At 37.4% G+C, this 11,656-nt stretch overlaps 2 protein-coding genes across 2 annotated transcripts; one reads left to right on the forward strand and one right to left on the reverse strand.

Moving 5' to 3' along the window:
* Positions 1-1,711: 1,711 nt before the first annotated feature.
* On the reverse strand, positions 1,712-2,456 carry LOC111389757. Its single transcript, XM_023014724.1, has 2 exons — positions 2,318-2,456; positions 1,712-2,226 (listed from the first exon to the last, which is right to left on the reverse strand). Exons 1-2 carry the CDS (start codon positions 2,454-2,456, stop codon positions 1,712-1,714), a joined length of 654 nt encoding a protein of 217 aa, XP_022870492.1.
* A 5,160-nt stretch (positions 2,457-7,616) lies between these two features.
* Positions 7,617-10,083, forward strand: LOC111389750 (S-adenosylmethionine synthase 5). Its single transcript, XM_023014703.1, has 2 exons — positions 7,617-7,748; positions 8,749-10,083. The coding sequence occupies exon 2, from the start codon at positions 8,758-8,760 to the stop codon at positions 9,937-9,939; it is 1,182 nt and encodes a 393-aa protein (XP_022870471.1). The 5' UTR covers positions 7,617-7,748; positions 8,749-8,757; the 3' UTR covers positions 9,940-10,083.
* The last annotated feature ends 1,573 nt before the right edge of the window (positions 10,084-11,656 follow it).

An 11,656-nucleotide genomic window follows, 5' to 3' on the forward strand; every position in this document is an offset into this window, starting at 1 on the left:
TCTAGTAACTTGAGTAATCTAGTGGTGGGACTGACCTAGCCAAATAATTGACGATGTCTGCATACCATGGGGCTTTTTCTGCACTGAACATTTGCTCATCTGGAAAAATTTCATTGATTTCCATTGACGTTCCTGGCTCTTCTTGTTCTAATCTCGATAGGTGATCTGCTATTACATTTTCACTGCTCTTCTTGTCCCTAATTTCAATATTGAATTCTTGCAACAACAATACCCAACGGATTAACCTCGGCTTGGCATCCCTCTTTGTCATTAGATACTTTGAGACAGCGTAATCTTTGTAGACTATGACCTTAGATCCCACGAGATATGATCTAAATTTGTCAAAGGTGTATACCACCGCCAAGAGCTCCTTCTCAGTGGTCGCGTAGTTAATCTGGGCATCATTTAATGTTTGGCTTGCGTAATATATTACATGAAAAATCTTGTTCTTTCGCTGCCCCAATACTATACCTACGACATGATCACTAACATCGCACATTAACTCGAAAGGCAACTCCCAATCAGGTGCTACAATTACTGGTGCTGACGTGAGTTTCTCCTTCAAAGTGTTGAAAGCTTTCAGACATTCCTCATTAAATTTGAAGGGCGCGTCTTTCATTAACAGGTTGTAGAGAGGCTTGGTGATTTTTGAAAAACCTTTTATGAATCTCAGTTAGAATCCAGCATGTCCCAAAAAGCTACGAACCCCTTTAACTGATGTTGGTGGTGGCAATTTTTCAATAACTTGAAACTTTGCTTTGTCCACTTCAATTCCTTTTGTTGAGACTCGATGCCCAAGTACGATCCCCTCTTGCACCATGAAGTGGCATTTTTCCCAGTTTAATACTAAATTGGTTTCCCTGCATCTTTGTAATACCAGATTCAAGTGTTTCAAACACTCGTCAAACGAAGACCCGAAGATCGAGAAGTCATCCATAAATATCTCAATAAATTTTTCTAACATGTCTAAGAATTGCCATCATATAATGTTGAAAAGTGGCAGGGGCATTGCAAAGGTCGAAAGACATCCTATGGTATGCAAAAGTACCTAAGGGCACGTGAATGTAATTTTCTCTTGATCGTCTAGTGCCACTAGTATCTGATTGTAACCCGAATACCCATCGAAGAAGTAGTAATGTGAGTGGCCTGCCAATCTCTCCAGCATTTGGTCTATAAACGGAAGGGAAAAGTGATCTTTCCTTGTTGCTACATTGAGTTTGCGATAATCAATGCAAACTCTCTATCCTGTGACTGTTCTGGTTGGTATCAACTCATTCTTCTCATTGGGCACTATCGTTATTCCTCCTTTCTTTGGCACCACTTGAACTGGGCTAGTTCATGCACTATCTGATATCGGATATATGATTCCAACGTCAAGAAGTTTGAGTACCTCTGCTCTGACCACTTTTTTCATATTTGGGTTCAACCTTCGCTGACTTTCTATAGTTGGCCAGAAATTCTCTTCCATGAGAATCTTATGCATGCACAGTGTGGGGTTGATCCCTTTGATATATGCTACAATCCATCTAATTGCTGTCTTATTCTCCCTGAGCACCCTAAGCAGCTTCTCTTCTTCCACTTCGCTGACTTTGTTTGAAATGATCACAGGGAGTGTACAGGATTCCGCCAAGTAAGCATATTTGAGGTGTGGTGGTAACTACTTGAGTTCTAATTTCGGTGGTTGCTGAATAGATAGTAGTGGTTTCGTAGGTCATGTTCCAAGCTCCTCAAAATGCCTTTTGCGCGTATAAGGTAGGTTGGTCTCTAGAAACCTTACATAAGTCTCCATCTCCATTGAATCAGACTGTGTTGACTGCGAATGTGCAATGCAAACTACATATGCATCTGATGGGTTGTGTAGCAAAAAGGAGTCTTGGATCACCATATCAATCACATCGATTTGGAAACAGCTGTCTGTCTCTGTAGGTAGTTTCAATGCCTTGAAAACATTAAACGAGATCTGCTCTTCTCCCAATCTCAATATCAGTTGCCCGTGCTGAACGTCGATCAAGGCTCTTTCTGTTGCCAAAAATGGTCTACCCAGTATCAATGGAATATCCTTGTCTTCTTCCATGTCCAAGATTAGAAAATCCGTAGGGAATATGAGTTTTTCCACCTGGACAAGCACATATTCAATTATTTCCCTGGGATGTGTTAACGATCTGTTAGCCAGCTGCAGCATTACAGTAGTCGCCTTAGCCTCTCCTAAGCCAAGTTTCCTGAAAACTGATAGAGACATTAAATTAATACTTGCACCAAGATCACATAAAAGCTTTATCAAAATGAACTTCACCAATAGTGCAAGGAACAGTAAAACTCCCTGGATCTTTCAATTTCGGTGGGAGCTTTTTTTGAATTTTGGCGCTGCATTCCTCTGTTAGCATTACTGTTTCATGATCCCCTAGCTTGCGTTTATTTGATAGTATGTCCTTTAGGAACTTTGCATAGCTAGGCATCTGGAATAATGTATCGGCGAGTGGGATATTGATGTGGAGTTTCTTAAAAACTTCAAGAAATTTCTTGTATTGCTACTCTAACTTCTGCTTTTTCAGCCTCTGTGGAAAAGGTATGGGAGGTTCGTGAGGGTTAACAATTTCTTTACTCTGTGTTTTGTCCAGTTTTTCAGTTGGGGTGGATTCCTCCATCTGTTCATCATGCTCTATAGGTTCTTCTATAGTTGGAGATTCTATTTCTTGATTTACACCTGGCCTTTTTACATGGATTTCTGGTAGCTGCTTTCCAGTTCGAGTTGTAATTGTCTTAGCATACTCCTTTGGGTTTATTTTCGTGTTACTTGGCAAGTTTCCCGGTGCTCTGCCAGTCAATGCTATGGCTAATTGTCCCACCCGAGTTTTAAAATTTTTGATAACTACATTTTGGTTCTGAAGTATAGCTTCAGCCTTCTCCATGAATTTTCCTATCATTTCTTCCAACTGAGGTTTCTTCTCTTGATGTTGAAATTGTCCCTGTGGCTTGTTTTGATTCTGGTTGTTCCAAGAGAAGTTAGGATGCTTCTTCCAACTCGGATTAAATGTTTCTCCGTATGTGTTGTTTTGTTGCCGCTGTCCCCATTTAGCAAAATCTACCTGCTCTACTCCTTGTACCAAGATTGGACATTCTGCTGTTACATGCTCAACTCCACATTCTTCACAACTGGCCTTTTTCGACTATGCTACGGTAGCTGATTGTGTCATGTTTTCTACCTTGTGAAATAATGAATCAATTTTTGCTGACAAGGCAGAATAGACATCCACTTCATAAACCCCCGGTGTCTTCTTCTAAACTGCTCGTTCCGATGTCCACATAGCTGAAGTGGTGACCATGGTCTCAAAAAGTTTCAGTGCCTTATCAATTATCTTTGTGGATAATCATTCGTTTGATGACAAGTCAACCATGCTTTTGAAGGCTGTGAGTAATCCTGCATAGAAGTATTGGATCTGAAGTCCCTTGCTAATCCCATAGTGTGAACACTTTCGCAGTATATTCTTGAACCAATTCCAGGCTTCATCGAAATTTTTCGAGTCGCCTTGGCGAACAACAGAGATGTCGTGCTTGAGCTTTACAATCTTAGCAGGTGGGAAGAACTTAGTACAGAATTTTTGGGTTAGATCATTCCATGTGGTGATGCTTGCAATTGGTTGTGAATCCAGCCATTCAATTGCCTTGCCGCGCAGTGTATGTGGGAATAACCTTAATCTTATTGCATCGTCTAAAATTCCTTGATATCTGAAGTGTTGGCATATCTCCAAAAAATGAAAAAACATGCGTGTGTGGATTCTCTTCTGTCCTTCCATAGAATTGATGACCATTTTGAAATAGTTGTATCACATTAGTCTTCAGTTGGAAGTTCGACTGTCCAAACGGCGGATATACGATGCTTGACTGGCTTTGAATTATCTGAGGGGTCATGAAATCTCCCACGAGCATATTCCCTTCCTCCGCTGCCCCTTCTTCATTGGCCTGAAAAATTGGATTATTCTGCACGTTAGCCATTCGTTGATGTGCCTCTCTGTTTTCTCGCTGCCTTCGATGAAAAGTTCGTTCTATTTCTGGATCAGCTGGTGTCAATTCTCCTTCAGCAGATCTTAGCATGCAAATCCGCGAGAAGAGTTAATAGGAGTGCTTAGATGTTAAAATGAAATAATAACTAGAATAAACCAAAATGAAATTAATTGAAATAAAACACAACAAAATAACAGAAAATGTAAATATGGATGTCCGAATTAGTGCCAATTTAGATAAAATTAAATGAATACTCAATTCCCGAAAACGGTGCCAAAAACTTGTTCACTAAATATTTTCTTTCGTTTTAAATCATCGCAATTGTACGGTTCATTAACAAGTAATAAAGTGGATTTTTAGAGTCCAAATATCGTCCCATAGAGATTGAGTAGGTCAATTTTACCTAGTGTAGCCTTACCCGAAACAAAATTACTCAATATGAATATTTACTTAAATAACCCTAATTTTAGAAAGAAAACCCTAATTTTATGAAAACCCTAATTATGCAAAATTGAAGATTGGAATGAATTCAAGTATGCAAAATGATATTTTAATGAATTAAAATGCAAATTATATGTTAGAGTGCGAATTGGCTGTATACAATGGAAATTAAAAACACAAGAATCACGATTTCCCATGCAGTTATCACTTTAAACCCTAATTTCACAATGTGACAACACACTTAAATTATTGACGAATCAATGCTCCTAATCTATCTAATACTCTCTCTCAAGATGTATCGAACCTATTTTTTACATATCATCGGCCTATATTTCTATGACAGGTGCATATATAAAAATGCATGCGGTCTTGTGAACACTTAAAAATTCACGTAGGGCATAGCGGTATATTTCTATCCTCTATCGGACCCTACGATGATTTATATTATGTCGAACCTATTCCAATTCTCTTGAATGTAAGAATAAGCCACCTAAACTCACACAATTACGGGCCCTTAATTGCGGGAACAAAAATGGCATATAAATCATTCAAAATAATCAAAACGTGTTTTTAATGTCAAATTGTAAAACTAGAAAATCAAAGATCAAATAACATGGTACATCGATCTCCTAGTACATGAAAATCTAGCATAGCATTGATAAACTATAAGAATACATCAGATTTTGAAGAAAGAACATCACCGGATTATGAATACTTGATAAATCTTGAAAATCCTCGTGCAATTCTTCGTTACTTGCGCTCAAAATCCTCTCCAATATGTGGTTTCTTGCCTCCCAATGCATTCTGTCCCGAAATATGAGGGCTCTAGGTTTTTATATCGCATCCCAATCGAGTTCCAAAAGAATTATAACACAAAAAAAGAAACTACAGAATCGCGGCATAATTTTACACCATGCGACCGCATGGTGTTAATCCATGCGGTCGCATGGCTGAATCAATTTCTTGCATTTTAATCTCGGATGGGGGTTGTGTGGCCGCATGGTTATGTTCCATGCAGTCGCATGGTTCGAATTTTCTTTTTTTGTCATTTTAGTTCCAAAATTCAATCTTCTTGTTTCTTGACCTCTTTTCTTCGATTCTTTTGTTCCATCATCTCATGTTGACCTCCAATTGGTGCTTGGCACTATAAATTTTTCGATTGCTCCTTTGGCTCATCTTTTGGATATTTGCACTTTGGTCCATGAACTATCACTTTGATTCGTTTTGGTCCTTTTTGCTTCTTTTTCTCGTGAATTCCATCAAGTCTATCACTATACCCTACAATCCAACAATTGAACGAATTTAAGCCACAATTTAATTATTTTTCTCGTAATTTAGTCATGTTTGTGCATTTGAGAAGTGCACAAAAACGCACTTATCAACCACCTTTTTCAACATGTCTGCTAGATTCTCACTTGTGTTAGTTGTGTGGATCTTGACTAATCTCAATAATTGTCGATCCATCACCTCTCATATCCAATGATAACAAATGTCGATGTGCTTTATTTGAGAGTAACACATTGAGTTCTTACTCAAGTTCAGAGTAGTATGGCTATTACAAAGTACTTTGTAATCTTTCTGCTTGATTACTTGGTTCTTGAGGAAATAGCTTTAACCACAATATTTATTTATCAACTTTCGCTACTACAATATATTCTGTTTTTGTTGTGGATAACGCAACACACTCCTGTAGTCTTGACTGCCATGACACAGCTTCCCTTGTAAAAGTGTAGAGAAATCCTAAAGTAGATTTCTTGCCATATTTGAATCTGTATTACCTTCCAAAATTGGATCAACTCTCCCATATTACAAACATGTCTTTGATGTACTCTTGAGGTTCTTGAGAATCTACTTGACTACCTCACAATGTTCCTTTTTGGGATTAGGGAGAAAACAACTTACTATGCCCACTACATGAGCTATATCTGGCCTGGTACATACCATTGCATATATCAAGTTTCAACCCTTGATTGGTGACTTATTGGACTATGAAAAATTAATTTGACTTTGTAATTATACTCTAATCAAATTGATGCACTTACTTAGTCCATCACCAACCCTCTCATAATTTATTGTTTTACTATACCAACTTTAAACTTACCTCTTTCTTTGGGTAGTCCCAACCACCACACTTTTTAAATTCTACAATAATAATACAATGCTAATTTTCTGTTCTGCTTTTCATTTTTTTTTATCTATTTTATGTGTCAATAATAATATTGCAGGCACGCGCCACTCTGTAATGAGCATCTATTTATGTGGTATTAGATCATATTATTTTCAATTAGTCATAATTGTATCGTATTATTTTAATGAATTGAAGGTTGTGGAGTCGACTGTTAAATTGTCCTAATCATTTAGCTTTTATTTGAATCTCATTTTTCAAAATGAATTTTATAAAAAGTGAATTTTTTTTTTAAAGAGTGGTTAAAAGTAGAAAAAATTGATTTACATGCAATTTTTTTATTGGGAGATCTCATAGTTAAAAATAAATATGGAAGAAAATAAAATTTTAAAAAATGGATTCAAATATGGCTTAATAAAAAATTGCACACAAATATTATCTTCTTAAAGTATTTTTAATAAACTCTCTATTTATAAAGAGCATCGTATGTATAATAAAGAACATCTTTAAATTTAGAGAGTAAATTTTTTCTACACTTCAATCATACTTTCTATTTTGACTCTTTATTTTTTTTCAATGAATGTTGATTTCTCCTTATCTTATATTTAATATAATTTTTTATAAGTTAATGCTCAATCAATTCCAATGTGATTTGAATCATTTAAGTTGTAGAGTATTGATATTTATAAATTATTAAATACAATAATTGTTAATTAAAAATAAATAGTGGGTTTGAATAATCAAATTCATTCTTTATTTTAAAAGATTAAAATAATAGAGTATCTCTTGAAATTTATTTTTAAATATTGACTCTTTAAAATAGTAAATATTTTATGTTTAGAGGATCGATTGAAGATACTCTCGTGACTTTTAAATCTTTAATTAAAGTTAGGAATAAATGCCAAACATTAGCATTTAATATGTATCTAAACATCCTCCATTATTCTGACAATTACAATAGAACCTTATATTCGTCTCTTTCTGTCACCAACTTCCATCCCGTTATTGTAACATAGAATCCTTACCTGAAAATCCGGTAACCGGTCACAAAATTTTAGGTGGCAGTCCCACTCCCGCGTATAAATAGTGCCCTAAATCCTAGAGACCTCTGTCCTTGAGCCATTGTGCCTGCCCCTTTACTTGGCATTTCAAACAGACTCAGATCTGCATCATCTTAGAGGTACTATGCAATTGCTCTGTATATTATTTTTTTCTCTCTCTGCTTCGCTTCACGTATTACTAGGAATGTGACTAGATCTGGTGAGTCTGGACTTGACTTTTTTATTACTAGTCTATTTTTCACTCATTTTTTGCTAGTAGTATATTTAGGTGATTGTTTGAGCAGATTTTGACATGAAATATCATAGATCTAATTCTTAAATGTCGATTCATAATTTATGATGTTCTGTTTACTACTTCCTAGAAGCAAAAAGGCGGTTGATTGCCAGATCTGATTTATTGTAGGCTAAAGCCACTGTGATCATGTTTGTTATTCCTCTATTTATTTTTTTTGGCCTTAGTGTTGATATTCATTTTTATTACGTCGTCAACATTTATTAATTTACATCTTTCGAAACTTGTGAAATGATTAATCTCACTTGGAACGTGTGAAATACTATGGAGATATATGTTAAATTTGTGGAAGTGAGTTCTGAGGTTCTTGCTACTCTTGAGAAGATTTAAGTAAGAACGAAAGAATATTGTTTTGCACTTGGCGGATGATGCAATTTAGGTAGAATAAATTGAAATATTCTTCCGAACTACTAATAACAGCTTCTTAGTTGATACTTTTAAATCATTCATTCCTTTATGCAAGTGGAAAATCATTTTTATTCCTTTGATTTGGATGATATCTTTTATATCATGCAATTTATTTTGGAATATCACTCTTCGTTGTTCCCCTCCTTTATCTCCTTCTAGAATTGGATTTAATTAAATAAAAAACTCCGTTGGTTTTATTGACTTTTTATGAAGCTTGAAGATGTTTATTTGAGATTCTCTTCGAATATAGAATTCTTTGCATTGCAATGAGGCATATTATGTATTGTAGTTCTGGAATCAATGGTTCCTGAAAGATAAAATTTTCTACACATTATTCAAAGGAATCTAATTTATTTATATGTAGAGATGCTAATTGAACTTATGCTTAATACTCATGGCTCTGCTTGTTTATTTTGTAGTGAAACAATATGGAAACCTTCCTGTTTACATCCGAGTCTGTGAACGAGGGCCACCCTGACAAGTTGTGTGACCAGATCTCCGATGCTGTTCTTGATGCCTGCCTTGCTCAGGACCCCGATAGCAAGGTTGCTTGTGAGACATGCACTAAAACAAACATGGTCATGGTATTTGGAGAGATCACCACCAAGGCTGACGTAGACTATGAGAAAATTGTCCGTGATACTTGCCGTGTCATTGGATTTGTCTCTGATGATGTTGGCCTGGATGCTGACAATTGCAAGGTCCTGGTCAACATCGAGCAGCAAAGCCCGGATATTGCCCAGGGTGTTCATGGTCACTTCACAAAGAGACCAGAGGAGATTGGTGCTGGAGACCAAGGTCACATGTTTGGATATGCCACAGATGAGACGCCTGAGTTGATGCCTCTGAGCCATGTCCTTGCTACCAAACTTGGGGCTCGTCTCACTGAGGTTCGTAAGAATGGTACCTGCCCTTGGCTAAGGCCTGATGGTAAGACACAAGTCACCGTTGAATACTACAATGACAATGGTGCCATGGTTCCTGTTCGCGTCCACACAGTCCTCATTTCTACCCAGCATGACGAGACTGTCACAAATGATGAGATTGCTGCTGACCTCAAGGAGCATGTTATTAAGCCAGTTATCCCCGAGAAATATCTTGATGAGAAGACCATTTTCCACCTCAATCCATCGGGCCGCTTTGTTATTGGTGGTCCCCATGGCGATGCTGGTCTCACTGGACGTAAGATCATCATTGATACATATGGTGGCTGGGGAGCCCATGGTGGTGGTGCTTTCTCTGGAAAGGACCCAACCAAGGTGGACAGAAGTGGTGCCTACATAGTTAGGCAGGCTGCCAAGAGCATTGTGGCAAATGGACTCGCTAGGCGGTGCATTGTGCAGGTCTCATATGCTATTGGCGTTCCAGAGCCTTTATCAGTTTTTGTGGACTCTTATGGAACTGGAAAGATTCCTGACAAGGAAATCCTCAAAATTGTGAAGGAGAACTTTGACTTCAGGCCTGGAATGATCACCATTAACCTGGATCTCAAGAGAGGTGGCAATGGTAGGTTTTTGAAGACAGCTGCATACGGGCACTTTGGAAGAGATGACCCTGACTTTACCTGGGAGGTTGTGAAGCCCCTTAAGTGGGAGAAACCTGAAGCGTGAAAATAATCAATTTAGTAGTTGCTTGGTTGATGTTTACTTAAAGTGAATGAATAATTTACTTGTTTTACTATTGCTGCTTTATATTTGGAAGAACCTTATGATTGAAATACGTTTACAAATGGGATTATATTTGTTACTTCTTCATCGTAATTCAATCATCTGTTCTTTGCCAGTTAATTTCCCTTCAGCTTCCCCCCACTCCACCTACCCAAAAATTAAATTAATGCAAATTTCGCCCAGTGAATACTTCAATGTTTACAAACTGAACGCTACTGGTAGGCGTAAGTGATATAAGCTAGATTTAGTAGTTGCATCCATATAATGTTGAACTTGCGAAGTTACTAAATCCTCTATTCGTAGTGCGAAAACTAGAGAGGTATTTGCAGTATAACTCTACCCTTACTCCATTGTGCAAAACATAAGTTGGGAGTTGGTCGACAAGAATTACTGCGCACCTGTCTCCATCTCTTCCCATGGAGATACAACCCAAATCCCCACATCCGTTCAACAAGCACTTTTCAGCACCAGGCATGTAAGAAATATTTGAGGGCCTTGGATTTGGTTGTTAGTGAATCAATGTTCTGTAATCGTGCTTAAATAGGTTTGATGAAATGCTCTAAGTCGAAATGAATGCTTGTGATGCAGGAGGAATTTCCAGGGGTTAAATAATGCATAATAAGTGGGATGATTCCTGCAGAGAACTTAAATAGCAGAGTAGCACAAGAAGAACAAGAATTCCAACAAGAAGACGAAGAAGAGGGTAGCAAGAAAAGGGGTGGGGGTGGAGGGAGAAACTGGAGAGAAAGGGGGGAAAGAGAGGGGAGGGAAGAAGGAAACGGCTGCAAGCCAAAACAACTTCCATTCTAATTCTTCATCGTCTTCTTGAAATTACATTACCAAGCCTTATAAATAGAGAAACCAATAAATCTAAAAAGTAAATGGGCTTGGGCCAAACCCAATAATACAAGCCCAATGAAATAAAACAATAGTAAATGATCCACAAGAAAATAAACTAGCCTAAACAAGTGATATCCTTATCAACTCTCCCAGGGTGGGAGAAAAACTCGACTCTGTCGAGTGATTGAACTTGTACCAAGGGGGACAAATTTTCGTAAGAATCGAAAATCGAAACTCAAGCTTGATATAGAGTTGTAGCTTTTCTTTGACAATCCATGTGCAATCAAAATCAGGCCGATTTACTCAACAAGCATTGAGCTTCGAATCTCTCTATCATAGGTCAACACAATCTATTCATCTAAAATAACATCAATTTTATCTTTGTGTACTGTGATAGGAGGATTGAAGTAGGCATAGTAAAAAATTCAGTGTAGGAGTTCTCATGTGGAGGTAGAAATGGATCAGCAAAGGGGTTAAAATAGCATTTGTAAGTGACGAAGGGGTTGAACTTCTACCAAGGGGGACAATTTTTCGTAAGAATCGAAAATCGAAACTCAAGCTTGATATAGAGTTGTAGCTTTTCTTTGACAATCCATGTGCAATCAAAATCAGGCCGATTTACTCAACAAGCATTGAGCTTCGAATCTCTCTATCATAGGTCAACACAATCTATTCATCTAAAATAACATCAATTTTATCTTTGTGTACTGTGATAGGAGGGATTGAAGTAGGCATAGTAAAAAATTCAGTGTAGGAGTTCTCATGTGGAGGTAGAAACGGATCGGCAAAGGGGTTAAAATAGCATTTGTAAGTGACGAAG

The sequence above is a fragment of the Olea europaea genome, unplaced genomic scaffold, assembly GCF_002742605.1.
Source record: "Olea europaea var. sylvestris unplaced genomic scaffold, O_europaea_v1 scaffold618, whole genome shotgun sequence".
Classification (NCBI taxonomy): domain Eukaryota; kingdom Viridiplantae; phylum Streptophyta; class Magnoliopsida; order Lamiales; family Oleaceae; genus Olea; species Olea europaea.

Coding starts and splice junctions, on each gene's coding strand:
- LOC111389757 (XM_023014724.1), bottom strand. CDS start 2,456: ATGCCTAGCTATGCAAAGTTCCTAAAGGACATACTATCAAATAAACGC. Junction 2,227..2,317: donor GAAATTGAAAGATCCAGGGA/GTTTTACTGTTC, acceptor TGTCTCTATCAG/TTTTCAGGAAACTTGGCTTA.
- LOC111389750 (XM_023014703.1), top strand. CDS start 8,758: ATGGAAACCTTCCTGTTTACATCCGAGTCTGTGAACGAGGGCCACCCT.